This window comes from Belonocnema kinseyi, chromosome 8, assembly GCF_010883055.1.
Source record: "Belonocnema kinseyi isolate 2016_QV_RU_SX_M_011 chromosome 8, B_treatae_v1, whole genome shotgun sequence".
NCBI lineage: Eukaryota > Metazoa > Arthropoda > Insecta > Hymenoptera > Cynipidae > Belonocnema > Belonocnema kinseyi.
The window spans coordinates 41,850,193-41,865,518 of record NC_046664.1 but is presented as its reverse complement, the minus strand read 5'-3'; the positions used below and the strand labels follow the sequence as shown (position 1 = coordinate 41,865,518).

At 26.3% G+C, this 15,326-nt stretch overlaps 1 protein-coding gene across 1 annotated transcript in view; it reads left to right on the top strand.

Annotated features, from left to right (window-relative positions):
- Window positions 1-3,389: 3,389 nt before the first annotated feature.
- The window catches only part of LOC117178114 (general transcription factor IIH subunit 2), a 42,315-nt gene continuing 30,378 nt past the window's right edge, over window positions 3,390-15,326 (top strand). Inside the window, exons 1-5 of the mRNA XM_033369367.1 lie at window positions 3,390-3,755; window positions 5,785-5,986; window positions 8,649-8,777; window positions 8,875-9,048; window positions 15,035-15,291. Coding sequence (XP_033225258.1) covers window positions 3,697-3,755; window positions 5,785-5,986; window positions 8,649-8,777; window positions 8,875-9,048; window positions 15,035-15,291 — 821 coding nt within the window. The 5' untranslated portion in view covers window positions 3,390-3,696. The remainder of the gene's footprint in view (window positions 3,756-5,784; window positions 5,987-8,648; window positions 8,778-8,874; window positions 9,049-15,034; window positions 15,292-15,326) is intronic.

The window sequence follows — 15,326 nt, the reverse complement described above, 5'->3', positions numbered from 1 at the left end:
ACAGAAAGAAGATGAATTTACAACTAAAAACAAAAACAAATATTCAACCAAAAAGATTTATTTTTACCTAAGAAAAAATCGAATGTTCAACAAAAATAGTTGCTAAATTTTTAACCAAAAAGATTAATTAAGGTTTAAGCAAAGATATGAATCTTCAATTAAAATGATGGAATATTCTATTGCAAGAGTCTTTTTTCACAGGAAACATAAATTTGAACAATAAAAACCACTTTCAAACAAACAAAATTACATTATCAAACAAATTGACGAATTTTCAACTAAAATGACCAATCTTTAAATAATAGTTGCATTTTAAATCAAAAAGATAAATTTTCTACTCAATAGTTGATTTTTTAACCAAAAATGTGAATTTTCTTCCAAAAAAGACGATTTTTCAAGAAGATACATGTAATCCTAACCACATTGTTCAATTTGCAACAAAAAATACTAATTTTCAAACAAAGAGCTAAATTTCGAATTAAAAAAGATCAATTTGCAAACAAAATTGCGATAGTTAAATTTGTTGTGAAATTCTTTTCTATCATATTCACGAATTTTGAACTAAAATTATGAATCGTTAACTGGAAGCGTTCAATTTTAAACCAAAAAGATTCATTTTTAGCCAAAAAGATTCATTTGGACCGAAAACGAATTTTTAACTTAAAGAAAACGACATTTTCCAACAAAAAGACTTATTTTTACAGAAAGATGATGAATTTACAACTAAAAGCAAAAACAAATATTCAACCAAAAAGATTTATTTTTACCTAAGAAAAAATCGTATGTTCAACAAAAATAGTTGCTAAATTTTCAACCAAAAAGATTAATTAAGGTTTAACCAAAGATATGAATCTTCAATTAAAATGATGGAATATTCTATTGCAAGAGTCTTTTTTCACAGGAAACAAAAATTTGAACAACAAAAACCACTTTCAAACCAAACAAAATTAACATTTTCAAACGAAGTGACGAATTTTCAACTAAAATGACCAATCTTTAAATAATAGTTGCATTTCAAATCAAAAAGAGGAATTTTTAAATGAAAATAATGGAATATTCAATTTGAAACTATATTTACATTAAGAAAAAAAACAATTAAAAAAAAATTTTCTAAGAAAACTGCACATTTTTCAATTACGAAGATGAATTTTCACCAAAGTAAAAACATTTTCTACAAACAAAAACGACTTATTAAAAAAATAGGTAAATACAGTAATATAAAACTAATTTTATAAATTAATTTAATTTTATATGGCAATTTAAAAAAATTAAGCAAGCTCTCGAAATATTTCGACTGATAAAAAAAATGTACTGAAAATTCAAAGTTTTACAGATAGGGTAGACACCCTGTATTCTTATTTCTAAACCTAGAAAATGCACTTGAAAAATTGAAAAAAATCTCGCATTCGGAACCAATAGAATAAAAACAACTGAAAAAGAATAATTTTAAATGTAATTGTCAACTTATGAAAAACAAACGTTTATTGAACTTTGATCTGAATTTTCTATAATTTAAAAATGATTTAAACATTTTTCTTTTGAACAAAAAGATGATGAAATATCATTGTAAAAAATGGAAAAACGTTCCTTGAGATTGTGCACACTGCACATATTACGTGACACCCCCTCCCCCACACGGCACAATTGATGTGTCGTGCATAAGATGTGCAAGCTGTCCTTTAAAATAGATTAGAACAATTTTTCTTTAAGTTGTAATAATTATTCAATTCGAAAATTTAGACAATTCTTTCAAAAAAATTAATTAAAGAAACTTAGGAAACCCCCGGTTTAAACCCATAAAACTTTTTTCGCATGACATGTATATGGCATAAAAGTACTATATAGTTTTCGCACATATTAGCAATAAAGTTATTGTATAAACAAAGATTTTCATGCAAGAACACAAAAATGTATTTTTTAACCTAACCTAAAAAACAGGACCGAAAGCAACAAAATTATTATCATTCTAACTGACTCAATTTACATCAATTATTTCCCGCAGAGGTAAAATATTACTTGACGAAGTCCGTCCCACTTCATGAATTATAAATTATCCCAATCTAAAACTTACATCGTAAAATACTTATCACTAAAAACTATCGGTTAAATGTATCCAGGCAAACAACTAAACACATCAAATAAAAAATCGGAAAAACTGACCAATTTGATTCAAACCCTAAAAAACACGTGGAACGAAAAAAAGAGAATCGCAAAATGTCAATCGACGCCGAAACCACTGAAGGCGTTTTCCGGCAAAAAAGGAAGATAAAAAAACTCGTGAAACAGCCTAGCGAAATATATTGCCACGAAAATTTGATAAAAGAAGATTGTTGTTTGAATGAAGAGTTCCCGCAATAATGGTAAAATGCGTTTAAGAAAGAGACAGACAAAGATACAGAAAGATGGGCGAACGAGAAAGAGGAACGCATGGAGCTGTTCTGAACGCGACCAGGAACATAAAATATAAACAAAAAACTCACAAATCTGGCAATCTTGCGTTGATAGGGCGATCGCTACTTTCAGTTTTCGAAAGGGATCGAGCCACGGTGACTACAAAGATTGCGTTCGTTCTTTACAATCGGATATTTCTTGGAACGATGCCATTGCCGCCGTTCTGTCTTCAACACGACCAAGCCGAAAAAGCCGAAGCTCGTCAAGATGGCTCTGACACGAAACTACTTCACTCTCGTCGACTTTGTGTTTTTCACAAGTAGTTTCCAAACACACTTTTCCAATCGAGTTCCTGTAACCCTCGTAATTTACTGAAATAGTGGTAATTTAGTCGCGATAAAACTTTGGCAAGATCCGATTTCTGCGACAAGAAAAATTAGTCGTCACCGCACGGGACGAGATGAAAACAGCGATCGCGTCCAGCGACAGTGGCGCCATTGAATCCGCTTATCCGCCCGCTGCGGCAGCTTTTGGCGGGAAAAAAATATTTTCTGCTTCGAGCTCGAAACAAGGAGAAATATGTTATTCAGGGATTAGAAAAGTATTCTTTAGGATGAAATGACTTATTTTGAGAGTGGAAACATGAGTTAGGGTAGTACTTTAACGAAAAAATTACTCTTTTCGAAAGTTCATTTACAGGCTATTATTACTGATTTGAATTTTGCCGCGAAAGGAAACCGGATTAAGCAGACGAGAAAAAAAGACTGTTGGACGCTAGAAGATTTCAAGAGCGATGATTGGTTTAGAGAGGCTAATTGTATGATTGAGTCAGGGCTAGCAGTGAATCCGATAACCAATCAAATTACACGAAATATTGATCGAATAGCGAATTGGGCGGAGAGCGTTTTTAAAGAATGATTGTGATTGGAAGACTTGTTTGTGTATATTATCCGTTCCTATTTAAAATACATGCATGTGATTATTTCTAATTACGTGTAGCATGGAGCCGTTCGGATCATGTGGATAACCGCACTTACTCAATGTGTTTTTGACATTTTTCGTAACACTATATTTTTTTTAATAAATCGTAAGCAACAGAGAGATTTACGATTATAAAGATAAAAAAGACACTTGTGAGATAATTAGTTGATTCTTGAGTTGTAGGGGTAATTTCAATTAGTCAATCAAATCAGACAAATAGAGAGTTTAACCTAACTTATTGTACAAATAATTTGTTATTTTAATAATATTTCGGGTAGAAATATTATTCATTAGAAAATAAATTTGTGAAAAGTGGTAGTAGAGATGGCTGATGAAGAAGATGAAAAGGAATATCGCTGGGAGACTGGTTATGAAAAAACATGGCAAGTATCAGAATAGTTTGTTTACGTCAAAGTTTAAAGTGACACACTATGATGTCAATTTTTTCATAACTTCTTTTTTTGTATCGATTTTTGCTGAAAAAAGTTGAAAATTTATATAATTTAGTTGTTTTTTAACAATAATGTCCAGGATATCCAGGAGAGGTTGCAGATGCTAATATTTATTGGTTGAAGATTGAACTATTTTGTTGAAAATTCATTTTTTTAAATTCGTTTTATTAACTAAAAAAAAGATCTGCTCCGTTTTTTTACTGAAAATTGATTGTTTTTAATTGAAACTTATATTATTATTTTTTTTTTGATAATGCATATTGTTGGTTGAAAATTCAACTGCTTGGTTGAAAGTTGAACTACTTTGTTGAACATTTGTTTTATTCGTTGAAGATTTAAGTATTTTGTTGATAGTTCCTTTTTTTATTTTTGGTTATTGTCGAAAATTGATGTATTTTGTTGTCAATTCGCATTTGTTGATAGCAAATTAACATTCGTGGAAAATTCCTTTTTATAGTTTAAAAATCAATTATTTGGTTACAAATTCTTTTTTTGCTGTTGTATTTTGTTGTAAATTCGTATTTTTTGGTAAAAAATTAATCTTTTTTATTGAAAATTTAATCACTTGGTTAAAAGTTCATCATGTTTAGGTCGAAATTCAAATATTTTGTTGAAAATTAACTTTTTTGTTGCATATTTTTAGGTTAAAAATTCAACTGATTTGTAAACAATTCGTCTTTTTCGCTGAAAAAACCTTCTGTTTTTTATTGAAAATTCATTCTTTTTTTTTAATTTACGTATTTGGTTGTAAAATCGTAATTTTTAATAGAAAATTAATCTTCAGTATTGAAAATATAATTACTGGGTTGAAAGAGGATCGTTTTTAGTTTACAATTCAACTATTTCCTCGAAAAGGAACTTTTTTGTTGAAATTTCATATTTTCGGGTTGAAAATTCATCCTCATGGTTGAAAGTTCATCGTTTTTTGTTTGAAGTTCAACTATTTGGTGGAAAATTCGTCTTTTTAGGTCAAATATTTATTTCTTGTGGTACAAATTAAATATTTGATTAAAAATTCCACTGTTGAAACTATCAGCTATTATATTTTTCTCAAGAATACACCTTTTTGGTTTGATTAGTGTTTTTTTATGTAAAATTAAAATATTTTTTTATTTTTTATGCATAGAAAATTCGTTCTTTTAGATGAAGGATTCAAATTTCTTTAAATACATTAGTCTTATTGGCATGGAAATTCATTTATTTAGTTGAAAATGCAACTCATTTTGACTGAAATTTGATCTTTTTTGTTTAAAAATTCGACCATTTGTATGAAAATTTATCTTTGTATATTAAGAATTCAACAATTTTATCGAAAAATCGTTCCTTTTACTTCAAAGTTCAACTAGTTGGCTGTAAATGCAATTGTATGTGTTTGAAGTTAATTCTTTTTTTGAAAAATTGACCATTTGGTTAAAAATTCCTCTTTAGCCTGACGTAGTTTTTGAAGGGCCCGTAACTTGTTATTTTAATATGAATTTAAATAATTAAAATACTTTAATTTTCATTCTTGATCAAATAAAATGTGTCAGCTCGAATTTTTATTGTTTAACTTTTAAAAACCTTTCTTTTACAAAATTAAACAAATCACCCCTTAAAAAATAACTACCGACCTACAAATTCCCAAAAACTTATTTTTAAAAACTTCTCAGAAAGTAATTCTTATTTATAATTGTGCAACAATCAAATTTGGATGCATAGAAATTTGAAATTAATTATTAAGCAAACAATTATTTGTTGAAAAATAAAATTATTAAAGTAATTAAAATTATTATGATTGATATATAATTATTAAAAATATAATTAGTAAAATTTAAGTAATTACTCTGTTTGTTTTTCTTTAATATTATTCTTTTATGAACTCATTTCTCTTAAAAGCTCCATATTTTCTTTATTCGTCAATATCTTTTCTTAAATTGATCTACAAGGCAAGAGATGAAAAAATATTAAAAATGATTTTTAGGGAGGCAATCAAAGAAGATGAATATGGCTCGCTGGAATTTTCAGTGGCGGATATTATTCTCAAAGCGAAGAGAAAACGACAGCTGGAGAGAAAAGGTGGCTCCAGATTAGGGATGATGAGACATATTTATATAATTTTGGATTGTTCCGAAAAAATGACAAACGAAGATTTGCATCCTACTCGTATATTTTGCTCTTTAAAGGTATAGGCGTTTTTTTAGAAACACTTTTTTGAGGAAACACCGTTAGCGTTTTAGTATTTCTTATATTTATACATTATTTAAATTCAGGCTTCGAAGTTCCGCACTTTTTAAATACTTTTTCAGGCAAGGCTACTTTTTTGTTACTTTTGTCGGTAGAAAAAAAAGGTGTAAAGCACAATAGCATAGTCAGTGGGTTTCTTAAAAAATCTCAAAATGAAAAGACGTAATATACATTGATCAAAAATCATCATATCTTCGGGTCCATAAAGTTAGGAAAACACTCTTTTCGTTGCAGATATTGTTTAATTTTGATTCGTATTTCAGATAATTTTACTATTTTCTTAACGCGTCATCTTTTTTGGTCGAAAATGCAACTATCTTCTTAACAATTTGTCGTTTTGGCTTGAAAATTCAACAATTAGGTACTTTTTTTGGGTAAAGATTCATTATTTTATTTGAAAATCCATGTATATTTGTTTAAGCATTAACTTTTTCATTAAAAATTCATATTTTACTACTACAGACTTAACCGTTTCGTAGGTAATTTCTCTTTTTAGCTTGAAAATTTAAAAAATTGTTATAGAATTCAACTATTTGATTAAAACTTTAACTACTTTGTTAAAAATTTCTTTTTGGCTAAAGATTAATAATTGTAGTGAGAAATTAATCTGTTTGGTTGAAAATTCAACTAATTAGTTGAAAATTAACTTATTTCTTGCAAATTCATATTTTCATGTTGAAAATTCAACTGTTTTGTAGAAAATTTGTCTTTTTAATTTGAGACTCAATAAAAAATTTGACTATTTGGCTTAAAAATTATTTTTTTGTCGAAAACTTATATTTTGTTGAAAAATCATTTTTTTGTTGTTTATTGTTCCATTAATTTATTTGATAATTAATCTATTATGTGGAAAATTTAACTATTATGCTGGAAATTAGATTTTTGGTTAAAAATTAATATTTTCTTGTTAAAAATTGAACTCTTTTGTAGAAAATTCATATTTTTGGCTTGAAAAGTTTTGGATAATTTGTTTTGAAAATTCAAGATTACAAAAAAATATTTTTTTTTAATGAAAAATATTTTTTGGTTAAAATTTCAACTTTTCAGGTATACAATTTAACTATTTGATTGAAGTTTTGTTTTTTAATTTTATTATTTGGTTGAAAATTGAACTATTTGGTTATAAATTCAACTATTTCCTTGAAAATTTGTACTCTTGGATTTAAAATGTCTCTTTTTAGGTAGAAAAATGACCTTTCTTGAATGAAAATGATTTTTTTTGTAAAAAAATTCAACTTTCAGGTTGAAAATTCATTTATTTGTTTGTAAATGCATCTGTTTGGTGAAAGCTTTAACTTATTCTTTAAAAATTAATTTTTTGTTGAAAATGATGTTTTTCGTGTTGAAAATTCAACTGTTTTGTAGAAAATTCCTCTTTTTTATTTGAAATTTTAGCCATTTGGTATAGAATTCAACTATTTGGTTTATTATTACATTAATTTATTTGAAAATTAATGTGTTTTGTGGAAAATTTAACTATTAAGCTGGAAATTAGATTTTTTGTTAAAAATTCATCTTTTTGGCTTGAAAATTGAACAATTTAAAAAAAAATGTTGGTTAAAATTTTATCTAGTGTTAAAAATTAATTTTTTTTTTGTTGAAGATATAGCATTCTAGTTGAAAATTAATCTATTTTTCTTCAAATTTAACTACTTAGTTTAAAATTAACTTTATTTTTGAAAATTCATATTTTATTTTTAAATAACAGTTTCGTAGGTAATTGGTCTTGAAAATTCAACATTAAAAAAATATATTGTTTTTTTGGAATGAAAAATATTTTTTGGATGGAAGCTCAAATTTTCAGGAAGAAAATTGAACTATTTGGTTGAAGTTTTATTTTTAAATTAAATTATTTGGTTGAAAATTGAACTAATTGGTACATAAATTCAACTATTTGTTTGAAAATTTAATTTTTGGGGTCGAAAATTAAACTGTTTTCTTAAAAATTTATACTTTTGGACTTAAAATTTCTCTTTTTATGTAGTAAAATGATCTTTCTTGAATGAAAAATTAATTATTTGATTAAAAATTAAACTATTTTGTTGAAAATGCGTCCATGCTCATAATGGGGCTAAACTGTCAAGAAATTGGTACTCTTACCCTATTTGTTTGAAATTTATTAGTATTGTTTTTTAAATTTATCATTTAATGTAAAAAAATGATCTTTTTTAGTTCAAAATTCAACTTAAAAATTCATTTATTTGGTTGTAAATGCATCTGTTTGGTTGAAACTTTACACCTAATTCTTAAAAAAAAATTTTTAAATTAATCTTTTCGGGCTTAAAACTCAACTATTTTCTGAATGATTAAACTTTTTATCTAGAAAACTCGAACTCTTTTGTTGAAAATTTATCTCTTTGGTAACAAATTAATCTATTTTGGTTGAAAATTTAACTTTTATGTTGAGAATTGAATATACTTAGAATTGAAATCTTAAGAGTTTAAAGGGTTTCGTATCGATTTTATTCCTCTAATATTAAACATCAGAAAGATATTTTTTGATACTTTTTTAAGTTATATCGAGTACTTGGAAGCTTTGAATAAACGTTGTTGTTATTGAGGGAAAAATATGTAAGATTAATTAGAACTTTATCATTTCAGCTCCTAGAAGACTTTATCGAAGAATTTTTCTATCAAAATCCCATCAGTCAAATCGGCATTATAGTGACGAGAAACAAAAGAGCCGAAAAAATAAGCGACTTAACAGGAAATCCTAAAAAACATATCAAAGTACCAAAGAAATATTACTCTTTAGAAGTCTTTTTATAATTGAGGAAAAAGGGTTTCTATTAAAATAATCAAACGAAAATAATTCAATCTTTTCCAGGAATTAAAAGCTTTGAAAAATTCGAGCTTCACCGGGGAACCTTCTTTACAAAACTCCTTGGAACTAGCCCTAAAGTCCCTAAAGTTACTTCCATCTCATGCGACGAGAGAAATTGTTGTGATAATTGGTTCGCTCACCACCTGCGATCCGGGAGATATTGGCGAAACCATACAGGTACAAATTATATTCTTTTACTCGTTACGTTTACGACGATTAAAAAGCACACAGAAAATCAGATTCTATAGTAAATTTATCTTTAACTACCATACAAGAGCGGATCTGAAAAATTTTTCGTAGGGGATAATTTTTATATAAATTATTATAAATAAATTTTAAAAACCTAGAGCACCTGGAATTATCAGGGAATTTTCATATGCAGGGAATGTCAGGGAATGTTTTCGAAATCGTGTTTAATTTTTTTTTGTTTTCAATCTGAATTTAAATAACAATGATTCTTTATTTATAAAACTAGATTTATATTACTGTATTAAAAAATTTGGTTGAAAATTATTTTTCTGTTTTGTTTCATCTTTATTTTTTTAACTGGAAATTTAACTATTGCATTTGTTTTGAGTAAATTGATCGTTTTCAGTTGTGAATTCAAGTTTCTGGTTCGGAATTCATGTGTTTTGTTGAAAATTCGTTCTAAAATGGTATAAAATTAATTTTTTTGTATGATCAATTCGTTTTTTCTTTGACTAGGAATTAATTTTTATTACTGAAACTTTAACTATTTTGATGAATTTTTTTCTTTGCTGTTGTTGAAATGTTATTAAAGTGAAAATTTAACTATCACAAAAGAATATTCCATAATTTTAGTTGACATTTCATCTCCATGGCTGAATACAAATTTTTTAACTAAAAATTTAACCATTCAACTTTTGGTTAAAAAATTATCTATATTAGTTGAATTTGCGTGTTTTTTTTATATAGAAATTAATCTTCTTGGTTGAAAATTTAATAATTCTACATAAAGATTGATCATTTCAGTTGTAATTTTATCTTTTTAATTTCATATTGAACTATTCTATTTTTTGTTGTTGAAAAGTAATATTTTCCGGTTGAAAATCCACCTTTTTTATGGAAAATTCGTCCTTTTGGCTTGCAAATTCAGCAAGTTGGTGAAAAATTCATCTATTTGGTAGAAAATTCATCTGTTTTATAGAAAATTCGCTTTTCTAAATTGACAAATATTTTTTAGCGCAAATATTACTACTTTATGTTTGGTTAAACACTTATATTTTTTAGAATAAAAATTCAACTTGTTTGGAAATTAGTTTTTTGTTTTGAAATTTAACTTTAGTGGAAGATTTGTTTTTTGTCGAGAATTAATTTTTTAAAAAGAAAATTTAAGAGTTACATTTTTTTTCAATTGATTTATTCTTGTTTCAAATTGAACTTGTTGGTTTAAAATTGAACTAATTATTTAAAAATTCAGTCTTTTGGTTTAAGATTCATAATTTTTGTAGAAAATTCATCTCTGGTTTAAAATTGAATTATTTTATTAAAACTTTACTTTTTTAACGCAGAACGTATTTCTTTTTTAACTGAAAATTGAACTATTTGGTTGAAACTATTGTTTTCTTTAAATCGACTTTCCCGATAGAAAATTCATCCCTCTGGATTGAAAATCCATTTTTTTTTTTCAAAATCGACTTTCTTCTAAAAAATTCGTATTTTTGGCTTCAAGCTTCAACTTTTTGTTTTAAAATACAACTATTTTTGATTGAAGTTTGATCCTATTTTTTAAATTTTACCATTTGGTTGAAAATGCATCTTCTTCGTGAAATTTTTTGAAATATTACTGCATTTTTAATATTTTGAAATATTTCCAAAATAGTGCATCTACTCACGTGTAAAAATTTTAAATTTCTCTTTAAAATGTATTTTTACAGCTGTAATAATATCGATTGACAATCAAATAAAACGATTTATTCTTATAATTATTAGCCTATAAATGAAATAGGAATTTTGTCCACTCGATTTTAGAAATCCTTTCCTATAAAATACTGCAAAATACTGTAATTATAATAAGCAACTAAATATTTTAGTAAACTAAATATAATTTTAAGAATATCAAGTTCCAACATAAATTTAATATAGTTTCATAATATCAATCTTTGATTTTTTTGTGAAGTATTTCGAAATCTGAAAAAAATCCCATGAAATCTTCGACATGCTTGGAAATATTTGTGAAATTGTTTAAAATCTATGAAATCTTTTGGCGAAATCCGTAAAATTTTCTGGAAATCTTTCAAAACTTTTGAAAAGTTCGTCAAACCTTTCAAAATCTTCGATATCTTTTAAAAACTTTTGAAATATATCAAAGAAACTACATAAAGAAAGAAATTGATACAAAGAAATTACATCAAAATAAATCTGTAAAAAGCTCTGGAATTTTTTGTGAAGTCTTTTAAAACCCGTAAAAATCCCTTAAAATCTATTGGAATCCCCAAATCTTTAAAATCTGTGTGAAATATAGAAATCTTTTTAGACTCTGAAATCTTTTTTAAGTTTTTTGTAATCCGTAAAAATCCCTTGAAATCTGTTGAAAATTTTGTGAAATTTGTAAAAATCCTTTGAAATTACGAAAAAAATTATCTTTGAAATCCATATGAAGCCTTTTAAATCGTGTATAACCCATTGAAATCTATTAAAATCTTAAAAAAATTTTATTAATTCTTTGAAATCTATGTGAACTTTCTGAAATCTATGTGAAATCTTTGACGTTTTTATGAAGTTTTTTTTCAGATCCGCAAAAAAAAAAACTTTAAAAACTTTTGATATACATAACATTTTACTTCACCCATTAACGACCAAAGCAATCAATTTTCTAACATGAGTTTGACCGCAAAATTGATGGGTATAACAAAACAATAAATAGATCAAAAGTACTGTTGCTTATGTTTTTGTGTGAGTTAAATTCGAACCCGTCATCAAAATTCGAATATTTTGACTTCCAAATTAAATATGGCAGTTTTTGCATACAAAAATAGTGAAAAATGTTTGAATTTTTATTTTTATAATTTTTTTTCAGGCATAAAACGTGTTAATATTTTGATTTTTTGAAAAATCAAAAATTTTGTATAAAAAAATCTAAAAAAATTTCATAGTGTTCTATGGTTCATTTCAAGACATTTTTATTCTATGGAACTTTTTTTTAATCTTTCAAGTTTTTGAGAAAAACAAAGATGATGGAAAAAAAAACAGTTTTTGGAACATTTTTGCATATTGTCCGCCATTTTGGAAGAAAAAACATATATAAAAATTTTTTGTTGAAGCTTAGGAATTTTTTGCACAGACGGTTAAAGAAATTTTAAGATATTAAAGCGTTTTATGACTGAAAAAAAGTTATAAAAATAAAAAATAAAACATTTTTCCCTATTTTTTTATACAAAAACTGCCATATTTAATTTTGAAGTCAAAATATTTGAATTTTGACCACGGATTCGAATTTAGCTCACCCAAAAACATAAGGAACAGTACTTTTGATCTATTTATTATTTTGTTATACCCATAAATTTTGCGGTCGAACTCATGTTATAAAATTGATAGCTTTGGTCGTTAATGGGAATAAGACCGTAAAATTCCTTGAAATCTTTACAAGTGTTTGTGAACTCTTTCCAATTTTTGTGAAAACAGTAGAAATCCCTTCAAAGGAATTTAAGTCCTTGAAATATTTTATAATTTTTTTAAATCATTTAAGATACTTGTGTAATCATTTTAATATGTGTAAAATCATCGAAATCTTTTGAAATTTTCGCGAAAGTTTTTTTTAATCTGCGAGAAAGCTTTTAAAACGTCTTGAAATCTTTCAACAATTTTTAAATCTGTGTTAAATCTGTATAAATTCTTGAAATATTTAGAAACCTTTGTGAAATCTTTTGAAATCTTCGAAATCTTTTGCAATCGTTGTAAACTCTTTGAAATCTTTTTAACATTTTTGAAATAAATTAAATTTGACATAAAATAAGTAAAATCCTTGTTATATATTTTAAAATTATTAGTTTATTTTTAACTAATGCTATTGTTTTCTAATGTGAAATCAAATGTAATTTTCTTTTTACGTTCTTATTCTAATATGAAGGTATTGGTTTTATGTAAATGTCTGTCTGTAGTCTGTGTTATGCAATGACAATAACTTTCGAAATATTGAGCAGATTGGATTCTTCTTTAGCAGCATTTTTTAAGGCCTAAAAAGAAAGAATGAGTTCGTAAACCAGGTATTTTTGATGAAAATTCAAAAAGCGCATTTTTTAAATATTTGAAAGCTCTACAAGATTACCAGAACAACTTTTTAAATTTTGTCGAAAGTTGAAAATTCAAATTTTCATCGTTCAAAAAATAATGAAAAATGAAAAATTCCACTTTTGGGTCAAACTATGCAAGATACGAAAAAGAATGAATTATCTAAAATTACGCGCCCTGAGAAGGGTGCGCAATTTGAAAAAATTAAAACTTTGAAAAAATTAAATAGACAAAAGTTGCTCTTACAAAAAAATAGGGAAAACTAATTGAAATTTTTCATAAATATTTTTTAATAGGACACGCAGTTTTTGTTTTAATCGTAAAAAATAAGATTAAAAATAAAAAATTAATTTTTGGATAAACGACACAAGAGACTTAGAAAATTAAAAGACAAAAGTTCTTTAACCAAAAAATATCTACAGGTTAGTTATAAACTCTGGCTATAAAAAAATAGTAAAAGTAAAAAATTAACTTTTTGAAAAAAGGACGTAACATACAATAATATTTTATTTAAGAACATTTTTCGCCTAAATTATATACACATTGAATTTAAAAAATTTAAATTGATGGAAAAATGACACAAGTTGCAATAAAATGTTTAATAATCATTTTTATTTTAATAAAATGCGCATTTTTTTAATGGTAAAAATAAGACAATGAAAATACTCTCGATCCAATACTAATGCAAATTATGACTGGTAATAATATAAATTTATGTAAATGATATACATTTTTCAGGGGGGCTAAGAATCAAATTTAATGCAAAATAAGAAACAAATATTAAAGTAATCAATAAAAATAAAATTTGTAATCTGAATAAGTAGCCCCAGACCGAAATGCAGAAATAAATATAATATACATTTGATATAATAGAGTTGAACATAATGTAGAAAAGTTCTTTATAAATCTTTGCGAACACTGAATTTTTTGAAATCTTTGTGACGTCTTTTGAAATCTATGAGAAATCTGTTCAAAGTTCTTGAAATCTTTCAAAAAGTTTCAAATCTGTGTGAAATTTGGATAAACTTGAAGTTTTTAGAAATCCGCAAAATCTCTTGAAATCTTCGCAATCTTTTTCAATGTTTGTGAACTCTTTGAAATCTTTTTAAAACTTTTGAAATACATTAAATTTTGCATAAAATATTCAAAATCCTTGTTATATTTTTTATTGTTATAAACTTTTTCATTAATGATACTGTTTTCTGATGTAAAATAAAATGTAATTTTTTGTATATAAAAATAGAAATGGTATAAATAACTGAAATCTTTAGAAATCTTTGTGACGTCTTTTGAAATCCGCAAAATTCCCTTGAATGTGAACCCTTTCAGATCTGTGTGAAATCTTTTGAAATCTCTAGAAATCCCTTCAAATATTTTGAATTCAATGAAATCTGTGTGCAGTATGTAGAAATCATTGAAATCTTTTTGAATTTATTGAAATCATTTTGAAATCTTTGAAATCTTTGTGAACTTTTGTGTGAAATCCGTAAAATTCCCTAGATATCTTTTTAAATCTTTTGAACTGTGTATGAAATCTGTAAGAATATTTGTGAAATCTTTTGAAACCCGTAAAAATTCCTTTAAATTCCTTTAAATACTTCGAAACCTTTTCAAATTTTGTGAACTCTGAAATCTTTTGAAATCTCAAATGCGGGCTTCTTTTTTATACATAAAAATAGAAATACATAGTTTAAAACCTGAAATCTCTTAAAATCTTAAGAAACCTTTGTGAACTCTTTGAAATCTAAAATTGGATATCTTTTGAAAACTTTTGAAACCTTTTAAATCTTGAAAAGTGATCAATCCCTCGCACGTGGACTTTTTAAAATTTAGATCGAATTACCGAAAGCACATCATGAACTGCCATTTGAGAGATGAATGAGACTTTTTGATAATAATTTCTCACCGGCAGACAATGAAGACAGAGGGTGTCAGGTGCAGTGTAATTGGACTCGCAGCCGAATTGCACATTTGTAAACGCATGGCGTCCGTGACAGGAGGCATTCACGGTGTCGTTTTGGATGATAAGCATTTTAAGGAACAGTTAAATTTACATATTGATCCGCCTCCTGCTGCAACTCGATTGGACGCCGCTTTAGTCAAAATGGGATTTCCTCATCATGCTTTACAATCTTCAACTGCTGAAACTTCCATGGCTGTCTGCATGTGGTGAGTTTCGTTCTGGACTTTTTATTTTTTTATTT